We start from the raw sequence: 21,616 nt of genomic DNA, 5'->3' as shown, positions 1-21,616 counted from the left end.
ATAATTCGTATATATGTTCATGACCTTACTGGATATTTCTTTTCTAACTTGTGAAATTTTGAGTTACTAGAAGTGCTGTATTGCTTTTAATTTCACCTTGTAAGGATATGAAGACTTTCCAACTATTTTTTTTTTTTTTAATGTATTTGGTATAGTGTCTCATTACACAGCTTGGACTCCTGTTTTCAGCCTCCCCAGCACTGGGAGTACAGGCATGCGCCTGTATGCCCAGACTCAGTGGGTGGCGCAGTGCGCATCCCACCTGGACGCTGGTACAGCATGCTGTACCATGATCAAACCCCAGTCCCTGCACTTGCCTAAGCAGCCACTTAGTCTGCTGAGCTATCTCACTGGCTCTAAAACTTTTTTAAAAGACTGATTGTTTTACATGTAAATATGTAGCTAAAATAAAATTTCATTTAATTCTTGAAAGTTAATGTTCCCATTATGTTAAATAATTCTAAAAGATTGCTTTAACTGTATAATCTCAAAATTATCTTGTTGCTACTCAAAATGTGGCTCTTAAACTGTAATTCTGTGAAAAACATCTAGAAATCAAAAACATTTGGAAACAATTTAACATTACTTTCATGTCTTTCGAATCTAGCAAAATAAAAATTAGCAGTTGGATTTTTTTAAGTTTTCGTTTTTATATTTTCCAGTTGATCTGGACAGATCAGCCTTTCACCTTAAGATGTTTGAGACCACTTAGTTACTTAATTACAGTCACTACTGATATTAAATCTTCTCTTCCTCCACCTATTTATTTATTTATTTTGGCAGAACCACGGAGTGAACTCAGGCCTTTGTGCTTGCCAGGGAAGCACTTATTCTACTGAGCCATCTCCCTAGCCCTATCCATTTATTTTTATTTTCCTGTTTTAAGTATTTGAATACTATTAATTGGGGCATGTAAAGTTTGATAAATCCTTCAGGAGATTGGAACCTGTTGAAAACATTTTTAAATTTTAAAATCTTGCTAACTTTGTAAAAATTCAATTTTAGGGATATATAGATATGTATAATAGAAAGCATGTTAGGTAGTTTTGTATTTCTTAAAACTTGTGAGAGAGTTGCTAAGCAGGGAAGGCAAGGATATTGAGAGAACAGAAAGTAGTTGTTTCCTTATACTCATAGGAATTAGAGACAATAATGCACATTTGGTTAAGAAGGGTTTATTTTAAAATTGTGACATACTACATTAGGTTTTGTGTTTAATTATTTTGGACATGAAATTATTTAGGTTTGTCTTACATTTGGAGATCTTGTATTTATTCTGGTAAACCAAACTTCTTATGGTGATTTTGTAAAACACATGTAACTTTAGGATCATTAACTTGTATGTGCTTTGTTAGGAATATTTTTAGTATAATTCATTATGTACATTATTAAGATTTCTTTTTCCCTCTCTTTCTAGGAAGATGATCCATGTGATCTTGAAGATCTGTCTGCGCAGAAATGAGGGATATACAAAGAACCAAACAGAATTCTGAAATTTTGGATCTGTATTTTAAGATTTTATTTTCAGAATGAGAAATATATATGGTTATCTTTATGAATGTAGAGACATGAGAAGAGAGTTATGATGGCAAAAAACAAAGAGCCTCGTCCCCCAGCCTATACTATCAGTGTAGTTGGACTCTCTGGGACTGAAAAGGACAAAGGTAACTGTGGAGTTGGAAAATCTTGTTTGTGCAATAGATTTGTACGCTCAAAAGCAGATGAATATTACCCAGAACATACTTCTGTGCTTAGCACCATTGACTTTGGAGGACGAGTAGTAAACAATGATCACTTTTTATACTGGGGTGACATAACACAAAATGGTGAAGATGGAGTAGAATGCAAAATTCATGTCATTGAACAAACAGAGTTCATTGATGACCAGACTTTCTTGCCTCATCGGAGTACGAATTTGCAACCATATATAAAACGTGCAGCTGCCTCTAAGTTGCAGTCAGCAGAAAAACTAATGTACATTTGCACTGATCAGCTAGGTTTAGAGCAAGACTTTGAGCAAAAGCAAATGCCTGAGGGGAAGCTGAATGTAGATGGGTTTTTATTGTGCATTGATGTAAGTCAGGGATGTAATAGGAAATTTGATGATCAACTTAAATTTGTGAATAACCTTTTTGTTCAGCTATCAAAATCAAAAAAACCTGTAATAATAGCAGCAACTAAATGTGATGAATGTGTGGATCATTATCTTAGAGAAGTTCAGGCGTTTGCTTCAAACAAAAAGAACCTTCTTGTAGTGGAAACATCAGCACGATTTAATGTCAACATTGAGACATGTTTCACTGCGCTGGTACAAATGCTGGATAAAACTCGTGGCAAGCCTAAAATTATTCCCTATCTGGATGCTTATAAAACACAGAGACAACTTGTTGTCACAGCAACAGATAAGTTTGAAAAACTTGTACAGACTGTGAGAGATTATCATGCAACATGGAAAACTGTTAGTAATAAATTAAAAAATCATCCTGATTATGAAGAATACATCAGTTTAGAGGGAACAAGGAAAGCCAGAAATACATTCTCAAAACATATAGAACAACTTAAACAGGAACATATAAGAAAAAGGAGAGAGGAATATTTAAGTACCCTACCAAGAGCTTTTAACACTCTTTTGCCAAATCTTGAAGAGATTGAACATTTGAATTGGTCAGAAGCTTTGAAGTTAATGGAGAAGAGAACAGACTTCCAGTTATGTTTTGTGGTGCTAGAAAAAACACCTTGGGATGAAACTGACCATATAGACAAAATTAATGATAGACGGATCCCATTTGACCTCCTGAGCACTTTAGAAGCTGAAAAAGTCTATCAGAACCATGTACAGCATCTAATATCAGAAAAAAGGAGAGTAGAAATGAAGGAAAAATTTAAAAAGACTTTGGAAAAGATCCAGTTCATTTCACCTGGGCAACCATGGGAGGAAGTTATTTGCTTTGTTATGGAAGATGAAGCCTTCAAATATATCACAGAGGGAGATAGTAAAGAGGTCTATAGTAGGCATCAGCGAGAGATAGTTGAAAAAGCCAAAGAAGAGTTTCAGGAAATGCTTTTTGAGCATTCTGAACTTTTTTATGATTTAGATCTTAATGCAACACCAAGTTCAGATAAAATGAGTGAGATTCATACAGTTCTAAGTGAAGAACCTAGATACAAAGCTTTACAGAAACTTGCACCTGATAGGGAATCTCTTCTACTTAAACATATAGGATTTGTTTATCATCCCACTAAAGAAACATGCCTTAGTGGCCAAAATTGTACAGACATTAAAGTGGAGCATTTGCTTGCTAGTAGTCTTTTGCAGTTGGATCACAGTCGCTTACGGTTGTATCATGATAGTGCAAACATAGATAAAGTTAACCTCTTCATTTTAGGGAAAGATGGCCTTGCCCAAGAACTAGCAAATGAGATAAGGACACAGTCTACTGATGATGAATATGCCTTAGACGGAAAAATTTATGAACTTGACCTTCGGCCTGTTGATGCCAAATCGCCTTACATTTTGAGTCAGTTATGGACTGCTGCCTTTAAACCACATGGGTGCTTCTGTGTATTCAATTCCATTGAATCATTGAGTTTTATTGGGGAATTTATTGGAAAAATAAGAACTGAAGCTTCTCAGATCAGAAAAGATAAATATATGGCTAATCTTCCATTTACATTAATTCTGGCTAACCAGAGAGATTCTGTGAGTAAGAATCTACCAATACTCAGGCACCAAGGGCAGCAGTTGGCAAACAAGTTACAGTGTCCTTTTGTAGATGTACCTGCTGGTACATATCCTCGTAAATTTAATGAAACCCAAATAAAGCAAGCTCTAAGAGGTGTACTGGAATCAGTGAAACATAATTTAGATGTTGTAAGCCCAGTTCCCACCAATAAGGATGTATCGGAAGCAGACTTAAGAATTGTGATGTGTGCCATGTGTGGAGATCCATTTAGTGTGGATCTTATCCTTTCACCCTTCCTTGATTCTCATTCTTGTAGTGCTGCCCAAGCTGGACAGAATAATTCCCTAATGCTTGATAAAATTATTGGTGAAAAAAGAAGGCGAATACAGATCACAATATTATCATATCACTCTTCAATTGGAGTAAGGAAGGATGAACTGGTTCATGGGTATATTTTAGTTTACTCTGCCAAACGGAAAGCATCAATGGGAATGCTCCGAGCGTTTCTATCAGAAGTTCAAGACACCATTCCTGTGCAGCTGGTGGCAGTTACTGACAGCCAAGCAGATTTTTTTGAAAATGAGGCGATCAAGGAGTTAATGACTGAAGGAGAACACATTGCAACTGAGATCACTGCTAAATTTACAGCATTGTATTCTTTATCTCAGTATCATCGGCAAACTGAAGTCTTTACTCTGTTTTTTAGTGATGTTCTTGAGAAAAAAAATATGATAGAAAATTCCTATCTGTCTGATAATACAAGGGAATCAACGCATCACAGCGAAGATGTTTTCCTACCATCTCCTAGAGATTGTTTTCCCTATAATAATTACCCCGATTCAGATGATGATACAGAAGCTCCACCTCCTTATAGTCCAATTGGTGATGATGTACAGTTGCTTCCAACACCCAGTGACCGTTCCAGATACAGATTAGATTTGGAAGGAAATGAATATCCTGTTCATAGCACCCCAAACTGTCATGATCATGAACGCAACCATAAAGTGCCTCCACCTATTAAACCTAAACCAGTTGTTCCTAAGACAAATGTGAAAAAACTGGATCCAAACCTTTTAAAAACAATTGAAGCTGGTATTGGTAAAAATCCAAGAAAACAGACTTCCCGGGTACCTTTGGCACATCCTGAAGATATGGATTCTTCAGATAACTATGCGGAACCCATGGACACAATTTTCAAACAGAAGGGCTATTCTGATGAGATTTATGTTGTTCCAGATGATAGTCAGAATCGAATTATTAAAATTCGAAACTCATTTGTAAATAATACCCAAGGTGAGGAGGAAAATGGATTTTCTGATAGACCCTCAAAAAGCCATGGGGAACGGAGGCCTTCAAAATACAAATATAAATCTAAAACTTTATTTAGTAAAGCCAAGTCATACTATAGAAGAACTCACTCAGATGCAAGTGATGATGAAGCTTTCACTACTTCTAAAACAAAAAGAAAAGGAAAGCATCGTGGTAGTGAAGAAGACCCACTTCTTTCTCCTGTTGAAACTTGGAAAGGTGGTATTGATAATCCTGCAATCACTTCTGACCAGGAAGTAGATGATAAGAAGATGAAGAAAAAAACCCATAAAGTAAAAGAAGATAAAAAGGTAAGTTTAATTGATGGTAAGTGATATTGTTAAAGATGATTGTATTTTCCTTTTAGGGCTGGTGAGATAGCTCAGTTGACTAAGCAGCTGCTTAGCCAGGTGCAGGGACAGGTGTTCAGTCCCCAGCACCATATGCCACACAGGCCTCACCCCTGGGCACACAGACCCAGTCATTGAGACCGGGCATGGTGGTGCGCACCTGTAATTGCAACCATGTAATCTCAGCACTGGGAAGGCTAAAAATAGGAAGATTACTATGTCTGGGCTTAATAGTGAGATCCTGTACAATATATATTTAAAAAGAAAAAAATAGTATTTGCCTTTGATAAGGAATTTTTCAAGATAATAGGAATTTAAGATTATTTTATTCATACCAGTATCTCCTTTTAAATTTTTGAATATTTTGTGCAACAGATTATTTTTGTTTTATTTTAGTGCATTTTGTATTTTATTTGTGGTACTTTTGACTTGATAAAATTCTAGGTGCATATGTTTGTACTTTGTACAGAAAATAAGATAAGTGATTTTTTATTTTCTTGCCTATTTGCAGTCCTATTTGCCTCTTCCATTCTTACCTGTCAGTTCTAGGATATTAATTTGGTAATACCTATTTCACTCAGGGATATTAATAGATAAAATTTTAACTAATAAGTTCTTCAGGTCATAGGAGTTTTATGCTGCTTGAAAGCATGCAGAAAAGCTTTTGAAATTTAAATTGTAGAATTCTAACCATATAGCAAGGTTTTGTTTTTTACATCTTCAGTAGATTTTAATTTATTTGATACTATTAGGCATTAGTAACCTAAATATAGTATGCAGGTTTCTGTTAAAAGTTATATATGATAACATTCATTTTTACTGATTTTTTTCATGATGATATTTCAGCAATTTCTGTTAATATTTGACATAAGACTTTTATTCAGGATTGTATAGCTTTAAAATAGTATTCAATAGGCTTTTATTTTAATGTATTGAACTTTTCATCATTTAAATCCATAGTTTTATGGATTTTAAATACTGCAGCTGATTGCTGTGTATCAGAACCAAGTGAAGACAGGTATATTTTGAGTAATCTTAGTCTTGAACTTTCTGCTTGTTTTTCTGTTGGAAGGCACTTGGCAACAGCATTCACTGTAGTTTTTAGTCACACCATACTGCTAGTGAGTAAAAAAATGTTTGAGTTGTAAAGGTTTTTTTGCCTTGGGTTTTAGATAGGAAATTTTGGACCTATAATGGCTAAAATCATTCAACAATATGTAACAGAAAAATTGTAGCTAAGTTTGATTTATATCAGGAATGCAAGAGATGGCTAAATATTAGCAAATTTATATGTGCTTATTCCATAAGCAGAGTAGAGGAGAAAATATGTTTATTCCATAAGCAGAGTAAAGGAGAAAAGTACTTATAATATATACAGAGAAAAAATGCTTGATAAGTTTTAATAAATCCATGGGGAAACCAATTATAATTAATTGAAATTAATAATTATAATTAAATTATAATTAAATGAAATTTATAATGAACATGTGTAGTTGTAAACAGGGAGGTCCATTTCATTTTAATCAGGAATAGATCAGACATACTGCTACCACTTACATTCCTTAGTATGTAGGGGCCAGCATAAGCACCTGCCTAGCAAGCACAAATTTGTTGTGATAGTGAACATAAAAGCCAAAATAGGTCTACAGGTAAATTGTTAGTATCAATAAAGAAGTAGAAAGATAGTTTAAAATAAATAATCAGAAATCAGCTGCAATTTTGATGTTTTTTGTGCATACTGTCTTAAGAGCCCAGTCCTTCTCTGACTATATTTTAATTTCTGTCTAAACGTCAGCAACAAATAATTAGCAAACGTAATTAGGAAAGACCATTTATTGAGGCAGGGCAAATTATCACATTCCTAGGAATAATTATAATGTACAAAACAGTATAAAACTTTTATTTAAAAACTTAAAGATGACCTAAATAAATGATGGAACTATTGCTTTCCTGTCCATGAGTATGGCATATCATAGAGAGCTCAATACTCTTGACAACTTAGAATGGGTATGGTATACCATAAAGAGCTCAGTATTCTTGATACTTAGAATAATCAGGACACTTTTGGAGACTAAAAATAAGATGGAATGGTGGTGATCATGGTATGTATGCTTATTGTGTTGTAAAATAGAAAACTCAAATATTTAAAACAGTGTTGGTGTAGAGATAGGCACATTTGATATAGGAGAAATGTAACTCTTGACATGTTAGATGTCATGTACCAAGCTTGTGGCATCACAACATTAAGAAATAAAAGTGTGAACCAAAGGAAGAAGTTAGGAGAGTTTTCTTAGAAATAGGAGGTAAGAATAGCTCCTCGATTTCTAAGAAGAGTTGAGTGGATTGGCCACTGAGGCCGTTTGTCAGGGGTAATTTATACAGCACAGTTACAGTGTGGATCAAACTATAATCAACCTATAGGATTATAAGTTGAGCTGCTTAGCTAATACTGATCAGATAGGGAAATGAGTAACATAGCAAGGGTACAAGGGAAGGTCAAAGTTGTTTACGGGGAGAGATGGGTCAGAGTGCTCTGGTCACTAACCTGAGTGACTGGTGCTTGTCTAGATTTATTGGATCAGGTGGTGCTAATTGCAGTATAATCTCAAGTTACTGATTATCCCTTAGTGGGGGATACAGGCCTGGCAATTGTATCCTTGAGACCTGGCCTTCACATGTACCTTGAGTCAGTTTTCAGATTTTATTTTTGTGTTGGCATCTTTTAAGAGCCCAGTCCCTCTCTAATGATACATTAATTTGTCTGACTTAGTTTGCTATAATATTTACCCCCTCTGAATAGCTAATTTAACTAGTTAGGAAAGATTAGGTGATTTCAATACAGCTGCTTTGAGCTAAGAAGGGCTAGTGTAGAGGAGACTGAAGTCAGGGGCTTTTTCCAGAGGGCTAATCGAAGGGACCTTGAGTAGAAGTTATATTGAGGTTTACCAGTTATGAACTTCTTTCAAAAGATTGATCTAGTGGGTGTTGGTAGAATGAGTATGGCACATTTATTGTTGGTTCCATCTGTATCATCATTTGGAGTTTGGCCGTCTTTAGTCAAGAATAAACTTTTTTCAAGACATTAAAGCAGTCAAGTTGGCTCCTATACTTCTCACTTAATGGAAGTTATCTGTAATTCTGATGTTTTTGTCACAAGTCCTTCCACTTTTAGCTGTAAGAAGATGGAGAATTTGGTGGTTTTGAAAGATAACTTTAGCTAAAGAATTTAAAGACTTGCTTAGCTTTTATTGTAGCCTTTTAGCCTCTTTGAGCTATAATAGTGGCCAGCTATACGTGCAGCTTGAAATCCAGCAGGGGTCAGTGTAGTGATTGGAGTCTCCCTTTAAAAAAAAAAAAATTGCATATTTTGTACAGGGTCTCACTATAGCTCGGACTTGTAGTGATCCTCCAGTTTTCAGCCTCCCCAGCGCTGGGAGTACAGGTGTACCACCATACCTGGTCTTGGTGGCTGGCTCAGGGCATGGGGGCAAGCCAACACAACATGTACGGCAGGGAGTCCTTGTGTTTGCCTAAGCAGGCACTTAGTCTGCTGAGCTATCTTGCTAGCCCTGGAGTCTCCTTTTTTATATCTAGCCTTTATTACTATGGTGTTACTTTTTATATATCATTTGTTTATACTTTTTTGTTAGATATTTATAACCAACTAAAAGACCTGAGTTAATCAAAATTAACCTTTCACTATTAGGGTCAGTTAAGGCTCTTTAGGAGTCACTTTTGGAAGCATATATAGAACTTTTCAGCTTCTTTGTTGCAGGGTCCTTTGCAGCTGTCATTCTTGAGGGGAAAAACAGCTAGAGGACTTGAGAATAAAAATAAGAGACAAAAGCTGAGGTCAAGTGAAGTCCTGTCTTGATGGGAGGAAAGGAACTGAATAAACACTGTAGGGGCATTTTCTTTTTTTCTTTCTTTTCTTTTTTTTCTTTTCTTTTTTTTTTTTTTCAGAACCAGGAATTGAACTCAGGCCCTAGTGCTTGCCAGGGAAGCACTTATTCTACTGAGCCATCTCCCCAGCCCCACTTTTTAAACATTTGACAAAGTATTATGCAATACAGCATTGCCTAGTGACTAATAACTGGAATTGTCTCAGGCAAAATGTTTTCACAGGACTGAAGTAGCTTGATTGCTTTAGGTACTCTGTTCTTGTCTTGCCCCTACATATGTGACCAACTTCCAGCTTCAGCCACTCCATGTAGTCCCTCAGTGTTGTCTTCCAGGATAGAGCTCATGGTCTTGATTGACCTGGTGACTTTTTATGGAATCATATCTGACATTTTTCTCTCTTGTGACCTTCCCTTTTAACACACTGTAAATTGGTTGATTCCTGTCTGGGGTTGGGGGTTGGGGGTGGGGAGGTGGGCTGGTCCAGCAGTCTCCCTGTTCAGGAGGTTGGGTGACTCACCAGAGTTGTATACTCTTGTAGAAAGGGTCTTCTCCTGTCCTGGATCCTTGTTGACATTGGTAAGCCAGGGCCAAAATGTTGTCATCTTAGCCCAGTTATCTTTTTTTAGCTTTGGTCTCTAAACCTCAGTTGTTGAACACCCAAGAGATGAGTCATACCAGTATGGTAGGAAGAGTAGGTTTAACTATCACACTTTTCTGGATAGCAAGCACTTTGAAATATATAGTATAACCAAAAAACTTACTTTTATCAGTCATGGTTTCCTGAGAAGTTGAATCTCTGCAGAATGTTAACAGATAAAAATTACAAAGTTTTACAGAGAGAATCTGAGATCAAGGGCAATATAACATTTTAGTAAAAGGTGATAGATTTATACAATCTGAAGAGAAACCAGAGTATACATAACATTTTAGCTGACAGTCATAATGACATTGTTCTGTTAGAACCATTAGGTTTTGTTACTACTTTTGAAACTCATTTAAATTTCATTTTAGTATGGAATAGCACTTTGGTCATTTATCTAGTTACAAGGTAATAAGTGATATAAAGAAACTTTTACCTAATTTTTTTATCCTTTAATAGTGTCATTTAGGGATGACAAGAATGTACTTGTCTAAGTATATCTTATAGGTTATTAATGTCTAATCTTTTAATTTCTTGAATGACATTGCCTGGTTTGCCCAGTGTTCTAAGTGTTAATGAAACATACATTACATACATAGCAATCACAAAAGTATCATCTTGAAGTATCTGTATCACCTGGTTGACTGTTTATGTTGGATTGGCATGCACATTGTATCACAAATCATTGGAATATATCATAGAGGCCATTGCTTAAACGTAAAAAGTTTACTACCATAAACAACTTTGCTGGAAGTCACCAATGTGATAGGATATTTTTTAGTTTGCATCGTTGAAGGTCTGTATATTTGGGGAACATGAACACATCATTTAATATACCACAAGGTTAGCAATTAGTATCACAGTTATATAGAAATCTTTACATATATTTAGTTTTTACTCGTAAGCAATTTTTAGATACCTTGAACAGGTTTTATAAGGTATGATTATATTGACAAGAATTAAGGACATAATGGCTTATGTCACCTGCTGCTCATCACCAAGTGGGCCCTGACTGCCCCTCTCATTCATTTTCCATGCTCTGTCACTCTGACCACTTGCACATGTTGTCTGCTGAGTGCTCCACTTTTGTGCTCTACTGGGCTTGGTGCCTTCAACACTGACTTGTATCTTGTGTCCTGTGTCCTTACCTGTGTCCCCAGTATTAAAAGTACCTTTCCCCATTCACTGGGGCTAGTTCATTCCCATGCATCACCCTAGCTACCCTCATGCATTTGATTGTTTGTTGGATTGATGTTTTTCAGCCAAGTCCTATGTAGACCAAGACCCTAGGCATATACTGTCCTATCCAGATCACTTCTACTTCTTTGGCACAGTCTCCTGAAACACCCTCCTCCCACCTCACATTTGCATGCCACCCTGCAGAAAAGAATTAAGGGCATCTTTACAGCTCTTCTGACATTGCCAGATCTGCAGATAACCCACTGTTATGGACTGTTGGACTACATTGGATTATTTTGCTGAATTCACACATCTAGAATATATGAATGGCAATGGAACACCCATCTCTGATAAAACTAAACAAAAAGTTCATTTTATAGTGAAAAAAATACATCTGTATATACAAAATAGGGTAGATATATAGCTACTTTCTCTTAGTTCAATGAGAAGAAAGTTTTATACTAGTTTTTAGACAAGATATCATGTCTGCATCTTGTACTCCAGTAACTACTATGAAGACAACAATATGCATTGTATTAATTGTAACTGCCCTACTAATCTGTTTTGAAACTATCTCATTGCTATTTTTTTCAATAAAATTGATTTTAAAAAATGTAGAAATAGTGTTAATGACTGTGACTAGACTTACTACCCAGTGTCAACAAAAATGTTTAATTAAAGCCAATAGAATAACAACACAAAATTTTAAAATGTCAAATTTTAGTTATTTTATATATTAAAGTCTAAATGTATACCATATAAAAAAGCACTTAATTTACCTAATATGTACTATATAGTCTTAACCTTCTAAACTTTAAAGCTTAAGCTCATAGCATACCTTGTTTATAGATACATAGATGTATTCCCAAGTAATATATTCTGTCATAAGCTAAGATAATAGTTTTTTAACCAATCACAAACTGATTATGAGAACATTTTATATGTTAACATATGTTCCTTAATTCTTAAAGCTTACTTTTTAGTAAGCAAAACCTGATAAGAACAGAAGAAACTATTTTAGTAAAATATAGAACCTTTGCTTTTAAATTTAATTTTATAAATTTAACCAAGAACATCTCAATATCTTAACCTTTTGATTATAGCTCCAAACAATTACTTTAGATAATTCATCATAACAGTTAACATCTTTTAAATATTACAGTATACTTATGTAAGATCTTTGACCAAGGAAAACTCTTGAAGTTGTGGTACACAGACAGTAATAGACATTGGATTTATAAAACTATTATCATATATATATATATATATATATACATATACACACATATGTATGTAGTATCTTGGTTATCTAACAATCTGGATGGAAATTTGTTACCAACTTTAGTCTTTTATTAACTGGTTAATATTAGCTTGTTCTTAAGATAGGTGCAAGCATTTCAGATAATGTCTTGAGTATTTATCTATGACCAATCTACCTAGAACTTTTGGAGGATATTATAGCTAAAAGTTAACACACAGAAACATACATATTAACCTACATCATATGTCACCTTTATGTTATCAAACATTGAAGGCTTTTATTTATAAATCCTATGGGATTTATAAACCTTGAGCCTATCAGTCCTCATCTGATAATGTTTGAATAATGTCCCAGCATGCCCAAGAAACCTATATAGATGATATTCCATGGAAATCTCAAAATGAGAACTCTATAAAAAATAAAGTTTTGGGACTCAAAAATTTTTTTCTTAAAGTAGCTGCAGGTGTTTTAAATGGTTATTAATACAGATTGAACAGAAGAACAAACCCAAAACAATTATATTTAAGACAGAATGTACTCTCAAATGTATTGGCCAAGTCAAACTACAATTTTTAGTTTTAAGTTTTGTAATTATGAATAGTCACAACTTTTCTAATCGATCGTCAGTTAGCAGAGATCTCTTGTAATACGATTCAGAAGAGGAAAAAAAAAAACCTTTTACTCCCATGAAAGCAAAGATTTTTTTGAAAAGGGGCCTAGGCCGACAGTTGTTTTGATAGACATGGTAGTTTAATAGAAATAGCTGAGAGCCAGAACTGCTGTCTTGATAGCTACATGTAGCTGTTTCTTTTAAAGAGACAGGTTGTTAAGATATTTTTAACTTTTGTTTTCAGGGAGTGGCTAGGCCTGGTTTGGGTGTAGAAAGAGACTACATGGCACTCTTTGGGAGCTAAATACATAATATTCCAAAGGTGGGGGAAGAAGACCTCCCATGCCTCAACTCTACCCTGTTGGATATCCATGGCAACTTTTTCCAGTTTTGGAAAAAAAAAAAAAATAGGATAAGAAGGTATCCCAGTCTATCCTTATTCTGTGTCCCTCAAGTTTAGCCCCATTTAGTGTTAGCAACAGCAGAGTAGAGCTGTGAGGAAGTGGCCAGAACTGGATTTATCCTCTTTTTGTATACCTGGGTTCCCTTATTCATGATTCTGTAACTCTTGGATCATACTTAGCTATGGGCTTTCTTTAGCCCTCAGTTAACAAATCTCCAAGAATGATTGCAAGATGTTTTGGAGAGAAATGGCTATCCTTTGATACATGTTTCTGTTTACATCTTACTAAGCTTGTAAGGATCCCTAGGAATATTTTTCTATCAATGAATTCATCTGTTATAAAAAACAGTCAGTCCAACTTTTTTTTTAATTTTTATTTATTTATTTTGTGTGTGGCCAGCTCAGCCCACCAGGGGGCGGGGCTGGCTGGCATGTGGTGCTGGGGGATTGAACCGCGGTCCCCGTGCTTTGCTTAGCTTAGCTTGTTCTAAAGAGGTGCTTTAGACCACTGAGCCATCTCACCAGCCCCCCAGTCAGTCCAATTTGTGGAGCAGCATTTTTGAAGGAAGGGGAAAGTGAAAGGAATAAAGATACTAATTCTAGTTCTGCATAAGGGCAGCAAAGGCTGATAAAGTTGAACTAGAATGTTTACATTTATTCTTTGAGAGTTTGAGGATTAAATCAGATCAGTTTTTTAGGAAAAGCAGTTTCTCTCTAGATGGGTTGCAGGGAGGGAGATACTCAGCCTTCTGGAAAGCTATTCAATTGAGAGTCCTGTAATCTGGCAGCCATGGGGAAAGAAAATGCCTTGGATAAAATGCTGCTCAGGGAAAGGGTAGGATAGAAAAGTGATCCTATGCACAGTACAAAGAACCAAATCCTCACCATCTCTTACAGTACCAAAAATTTTCCCAGAGTGTTCTCCAGTCTTTAGCAAAACACGTCTCCAAAGACAAAAATTGATAATTGACTCCATTTATCAGAGAACCTCAACATCTGCTTTTTAACTTTCTGATAGAAAAAAAAAAATCAAAGGACAAATTGAAGATGCTTCCTTAAGCTTTATTGTTTTGGGGTTTTAGCAAATACTTCTTGTGTCACCCCGCAATCAGTTTCTTCTACCTGTGTGTCAGAAAGAGCGTCTGTTGCTGATCGTATGAAAAATCCCTCCCTAGGCACTGGTTCAGCCAAAACTTCATATGTGCCTTCCTGGATGAATTTGAATTCCAATTTCCTTCTGACCTCGGGATGGGATTATGTAGTGTATAAGGAAATTCCACTCACATAAACCCACGTCATGATTGTCCCTGTTCTCAGCTGTTAGCATGCTACAAGCAACCAGCAGAAGGCATAAAGCAACCAACAACCAATGATGGATGACAATTTTATTTTAATGTATTTGGTACAGGGTCTCACTACATGTACACCACCACATTCAAGACTTGCAGACTCAGTGGCTGGCTCAGCATGCCCGGGGCGGGGCTGGCACAACATACAGTGCCATGGATGGAGCCCCGGCCCCTGCACTTGCCTAAGCAGGTACTCAATCTGCTGAGCTATCTTGCTGGCCCTGGATGACAATTTTTGATTACCTGAAGAAACCGCAACCCAGTATCTACTGAGAACATTTAAGGGTGTCATGAAACAGAAGCAAACTCATACCTCCTCCTGATTTCTTCCTGGGGCTTCCAAAATGTGTAGGAAAATAGTAACTCTACCTGTTAGATGTCAGATGCCGCAGGTTTGTGGTATCACAACACTGAGAAAAGTTTTGAACCAAAAGGAGAATAGTTGAGAGTTGTATTAGAAATGAGAGAAGAAGGTTCCTTGATTTCTGTGAGTCCCAAATGGAGTAGCATCTAAGGCCCTTTGTGGAGGGTAATTAATACAGCAGAGGCTCAGCATAGGTGTGTGGATCAAAATAAGTTAATCTATGGAATTTAAAGTACAGCTGTTTAGCTAATCTTGATACAGTGAGCAAATAAGTCACATAGGAAAGATACAAGGAAAGGACAAAGATATTTTGGGGAAGGGGTGGGTCCAGATGGTCTGGTCGCCCACCAGAATGACTGATTTCTATCTGGACTAATTGAACAGGTGGTATTAATTAAAATATAAATCTCTTTATTATTTATTCCCTAGACATGTAGGCCTAGGTGTTACACCTTTTGTCTTAAGGCCTTGCCTTGTTCAGATGTGTCTTCAAGCCTCAATTTGTTTTTTGTTTTTTAAGTCTAGCTGTGCAGTGTAGGCTGGTCTTAGCTGCCCTGCCTCAGCCTCCTGAGTGCTGAGAATACACACATGAACCATCATGCCATTTGCCACAATTTTAATGTCAAGTCTGAGAAAATGACTTCATTGGTACAATAGATTTCATATATTCCGTGATCTTGTCCTTGTTTAGTATTGTGCCAGTGGTTGAACAATTTATAAGAACAAGCAGTGTTTGCCATCTTTTTGCCTTGGTCCAGTCTCAATTATTTTTACTTTTGTTTCCATAGTTATTGTTTTGCATTTCCCAGCAGTCCCCTCCATAAAACCAGTGCTGCTTCTCTTGCTTCCTGATATCCTGGGCACTGTATTACTGTATGCTTACTGTATTATACAGTAAGCACACAGAAGCACAATTATGACAATGTCTGCAGACGTGTGCTATTTCTATGTTTTGTTGACGTCTACAAATGTAAGTTGAGGTCTGTATCTAAAAATATGCAACTCGAATGTTCTTAACTTGGGGACTTGTACATTGATTAATGGAATGGGGAGCTCAGGAGTAGACACATTAAGATCTTTCTAACATTGTAGCCATTTGAAGTTATTGAACACTAAAATGTGGGTACTTTGAATCAAGATGTTCTGGTTTAACTTGAGTGGGAAAAGCCTGCTTGTAAAGTTATTTTTGGTTAGATATGATACATGAATCTGAATTATACAGGAGAATAGTGGGATGGACTAGAGAATATTTAATGCTGAATGAATAGCATGTGAGTGTGGTAGGAAGGGACATTGTATGTTTTTAAAGCATGTCACTGTATGATCATTGATTTAAGGCAGGCAGTAAAAAGCTTTTTGTAAAGGTCTAAGTAGTACATATTTTAGGCTCTGAGGATCATACAAATCCCTTGTAACCAGTCAGATCTAATGGTGTAGTGCAAGAACAGCCATTTGGCAACATGTAAACTAATGAGCATGGCTATGTTGTAATAAAGTTTTTCAAAAACAGTAGCAGTCTGGATTTGGTTTCTAGGTCATATAATTTTGCCTTTCTATGGAAGAGTAGTGTAAGGAGAAAGTTGAGAGTACAAACCAGAAGCTTAAGTCTGTTGGCAATGTTGGAATTTTTTTTTTTAACCCGAGTAATTTGAAGCTAGTGAGTAAGTGAATTTGTTTTTTGGACTCATTTGTTTGTAATATGGCGAATGGGTTGAGTGAAGGGTAGAGAGGATGTGGAAGACTGGGTAGTATGTCAGAGCAGTCCAAGCAAACTGTCATAAAATTTGAAGCAGTTTAAGTCAAAGAGGGAGAATAATGACATTGGAGATAGGGATAGATTTGAAAGATACTTAAAATCCTCAAGATTTGGTGATGTCTTGCATGTGGGGGTGAAGTTGCTGAATGAGATAGAAAAGCCATCTCCTAGTTTTCTGGCTTGCTCTGTTTTTAGCAGTGATAATGATGTGTCCATCATCCATAGGGAGGGCATTGAGGAGTAGAAATTATAACTGGTTTTAGAGTTCATTGATGTCAGGCAGTTATGAGTTCTGAGGTTTAAATTGGAGATTCATACTAAGGAGAAGTATAGTAATTGTTGAAATTTCCTAGGGATTGACTACAGAAGATTGACCTAACAGAGCTTTGAGCAACTACCAATGCTGAATGACCAAATAACAGAGATATGATCTTTTAATAAGCAGACAGAATAAACAAACCACAGGAGTTGAGGATATGTCACGGTGGTAGAATACCTTATGCCTGAGGTCTTGGGTTTGATCCCCTACCTCACCCCCAAAATAAGGCAACATTGACCTTTCCTTAGCAGTCTCCCTCTTTTGTGGCATCTAAAAACAGCTACCTAGAAAAATCTGAGCTTAGTTGCTGTTCTTGACAGAGAAGGGTTTATGCTTGGCTCTTAGGTATCTTGCTTTGTACTCCAAAAGGAGGTCAATATTAATTTTAGGACCAAAAAACCTCTAAAACATGATTGCAACCAGTAGTGAGAACTTTCTTTAGATATAATGGCCCATTTTACACATAAATATGTCCACAAAAGTAAAATGAAATTTTACAAAATAATACCAGAGGTTTTCTACACATTTCATTTTGAGTCACTGGTCTATTACAATGAAAAAAGAAGTGTTGTTTGTGACCTACTGAATTGATTTTGTAACCTACTCATGTTTGAAAAGCAGTGCTTTGAAAGAATGAAACAGAACAAGAAACTTCATTCTAATACAATGACCAGATTTTAGCTCGTGTTCACTGAAAGAAATATAGCAGTATTTAAGTTGGTTTTTGTCCTTTAGTATCTGCTTCAGTGTTGTCAGTTTGATTCAGCTAAAAAGTAAATAAGTACAATACTTGGTGAATTTTAAGTTGTAATAGTATAAGCTGGTATTCTGATCAGATTTTACACTTGTAAAATTGTTTTTTATATTTTCTTGAATCTTTTCATCCTCTTAGCAGTTACCAAGTCTGTTTTATTCTCAGATGTTCTTTCCAGTCTTTATTCTTTTCTCTGTACCCCTATCTAAATCCATTACCATTTTTTGTTACAAAACTTCTGTTGCTTCAACCAGAGTATGTTGAGTTGTGAGGTGTTAATTTAATAATAGCAATAGTGATGTCATGTAATCAGTGTGGGTAGATCCTTTAGGATATAATACATCTTACATTTGAAATTATTTGGCTTTTAGTATCTAGAACCTGAACAATTTCAACATACACAACTGGGCCATAATTTGTATTGCGCTGCTGGGTGTCTTGAACCACTGATGGTACATGCATCACTGTCCCATGTGGGGGGCATATTAATACTTTTAATAAAAAGACAGTGTTCCATTTATACCACCAGTGGTACCATCCACCCTATGAGACACTTATACATGTACCACTGGTGGTTCAGACTGGCAGGACTGTGTTAAGTGCTTCTAAAAAACAGATGCTCTTAACTAAATGATGGTGACTATTGTTTTCATTTGATCTGTAAATTGTTCATTTCAGACCTAAAGGTAAAGAAACTTGTATATTTGTATTGAACTCTGTCAAAATGCATGTTACAGGGAAAGCATACATTATATTTTTAGTATATATCACTTTACCTCCTGAGAAGCATTAGACTGTCAGTGTGCATACCTAAGAAAAATCAGATTCATGAAGAACTTTTAAGGCTAAATAAAAAGCAAGTAGAGAAACAAATATTTACATATCTGAGGGTAGACTTTATGAGCAGGCAAGGATTTTTTATTTAATGAAGTCTTTCCTGAATTTTTTGAAAGATTAAAATTTAGTTTAACCTATTTTCTGGCAGTATCTTGCTCAGCTTATGGGTAGCTGATAAAAGGTATCAGTTAAATCTGTTATCTTGCAGATACACTCTTGGAGGAGAATTAAGTTACTTTTGTATAAAAGCATGTTTTGAAGACTGAGAGAGCTTGGTAGACACTTCAACAAGCACCTTTCCTAATCTTTTTTTCTTAAGTTTGTGTGTTCTATTTCCTCCCAACCATATACTACTGAATTCAGGAGGAGCCTTTATCTCAGGAATTGAAACCAGGCATGGTGGCGCATGCTTATACTCCCAGCATTGGGGAGGCTGAAACAGGAGGATCACTAGGAGTCTGAGCTGCATAGTAAAACCCTGTATCAAATACATACAAAATAAAAATAAAATGAATGTCTATTTATAAAAAATAGATTAGATAGCCAGGGAGTTAGCTTAGCGGCTTAAGCACGTGGGATGAGAAACCATGATCTCTGCCAAGAGCAAGATTTAGATCCTGCTTATATTTCATCCCCCTGACCCTAGCACAGTATGTTGCCAGTATGTATAACTATGATCAGTTGAAGTCACTTACAGTAAAAGAACTAGCAAGAGTATGTTTAATAATTAGTTTATTTTGTGTCAAGGGCACTGTTACTTAGTAAGTATTTGATTGAATATCTGCTGTGCCCGAACACTGTTAGATGCTTAAATAGGACTAATTTAATCATTGGCTCTGCTTTCAAGGAATTCAGGGTAGTAAAACAGATTTATTTGAAATTTAAGTGTATAATTCTAATAAACAAGGTTTAGCAAAACTTGTTTTTTCCTCAAATCTCTCATCTGAAAGACATTGACATTTTCTTCAGTAGTCATTGCTATTGCTTTCTGACTAATTGGTGAAGTTGATCTGCTTGTGATCGTTAATTAGATCTGTGATGTTGGTCATAAAGTTAAATGAGGGTAAAAGGGGTCCTGGACATTGAACCTAAGGCCTTTTTACTGAGCTATAGTTTTTTTATCCATTCATCTATTGATTGACACAGTCTTCTTCTGAGATGTAGATACTATGAATTGTGCTGCTGTGAACATGGGTATACATGTATTGCTGTAGTATGATGTCTTTAACTCTTTTGAAAAGATTCCTAGTAGGGGAACAGGTGGGGTGAAATGGAATTTCCAGTTTCAGTCCTTTGAAGAATCTCTGTATTTATTTCCTAAGTGGTGGTACTACTTTACATTCCTGCCAACAGTGTCTAAAGATTCCTATTTTCTCTATAGCCTCATCAGCATTTGTTATTTGATTTCTTGATGATGACCTCTTTTTTTCTGGGGTAAGATAGAATCTCAGTGTGTTGTTTTTTTTTTTTAAATTTGTGTTTCTCTAATGACCATCTAATGATGTGGAGCATTTCTCTATTTATTGACCATTTGTACTTTTGTGTCTATTTTGTTTATTAATTTTTTTATTTGGTCTATTTTGGAATTTTTTTTTTTTTTTTTTAGATATGAGTGTCAATGTGAAGAATAGCAAAAATTTGTTCCTCTTTGAAAAGTTTTGTCTCTTAGTTATGTTGTTTCTTTTCCTGTACAGAACTTTTTCTACTTTGATACTATCCCATTTGTTGATTCTTGGTACTATTGTTTATGCAACCAGGTTCTGTACATTGTTCAGAGATCCCTTGCCTACACCTATGACTCACAGTTTTACCTGTTTTGTCATCTAGCAGATTGTTTTTTATTTTAACATTTAGTTCTTTGTTCAATTTTTATTTCAGTTTAGTACATGGTAAAAGATAGGGCTCTAGATTCAGTCTTCTGCATGTGGATAGCCAGTTTTAAAGAAGTTATCTTTCCTCGGGGCCGGGAAGATGGCTCAGTAGAATAAGCGCTTCCCTGGCAAGTGCAAGAGGCTGAGTTCAATCCCCGGTTCCACCAAAAACCAAACCAAACCAAAACAACAAAAAAAACCACACTCTACTTTTGGGGCTGGGGAGATGGCTCAGTGAAATATGCGCTTCCCTGGCAAGCGCAAGGGCCTGAGTTCAATTCCTGGTTCCACAAAAAAAAAAAAAAAAAGTTATCTTTCCTTCCATATATGTTTTCAGCCCCATTGTCAAAGATTAAACAGTTGAATGTGCTTGGAATAGTTTCTGCATTGTGCCAGTTCCATGCAGTAGCTTCATAATACAGCTTCAAGTCCAGAACTGGGATGCCTTCTGCTTGGCTCTTTTTCCCAGGATTACTTTTCCTATTTAGGATTTCTTCTTGTCTCATATAATTGGTCAGATTATTTTTTTCTAGCACTGTGAAGAATATTTTGGAATTTTGATTGAGATTATGTTAAATATGTATATAGTTTGATATATTTAAGTATGACCATTTTGACTATACTGGTTTTGCCTGTCCAAGAACAGGGAATGTCTTTCCATTTCCTGATATTGTGTTTGATTTCCTTTTTCATAGTACTATAGTTCTCATTGTAGATGTCTTTTATTTCCTGAGTTAGGTTAATTGCTAAGTATTAATTTGGGGGATGAAACTTTGTGAATATTTTCCCCAGTTTTTTCTGTGGGTTCATTATTAGGGTAAAGGCATGCCATTGATTTGTGTGTGTGTGCTTTAATTTTATTTTTATTTATTTGGTTTTTTTGATGGAATCCGGGATTGAACTCAGGCCTTTGCACTTGCCAGGGAAGCACTTATTCCACTGAACCATCTCCCCGGCCCAATTTTATGATTGGTGAATTTTATGTGATTTTTGTATTCTGCTATATCACTGGATTTGGTTACACTTTTT

At 35.8% G+C, this 21,616-nt stretch overlaps 1 protein-coding gene across 1 annotated transcript in view; it reads left to right on the top strand.

The window, feature by feature from the left end:
* Positions 1–21,616, top strand: part of Arhgap5 (Rho GTPase activating protein 5) — a 72,988-nt gene that overhangs the window by 19,686 nt on the left and 31,686 nt on the right. The window contains exon 2 of the mRNA XM_023721826.1: positions 1,418–5,302. Coding sequence (XP_023577594.1) covers positions 1,583–5,302 — 3,720 coding nt within the window. The 5' untranslated portion in view covers positions 1,418–1,582. The remainder of the gene's footprint in view (positions 1–1,417; positions 5,303–21,616) is intronic.

Source organism: Octodon degus, unplaced genomic scaffold, assembly GCF_000260255.1.
Source record: "Octodon degus isolate 3935 unplaced genomic scaffold, OctDeg1.0 scaffold00086, whole genome shotgun sequence".
Lineage (NCBI taxonomy): Eukaryota > Metazoa > Chordata > Mammalia > Rodentia > Octodontidae > Octodon > Octodon degus.
Note: the sequence above shows the minus strand (reverse complement) of the source record. Positions and strands in the feature narration are given on the sequence as shown.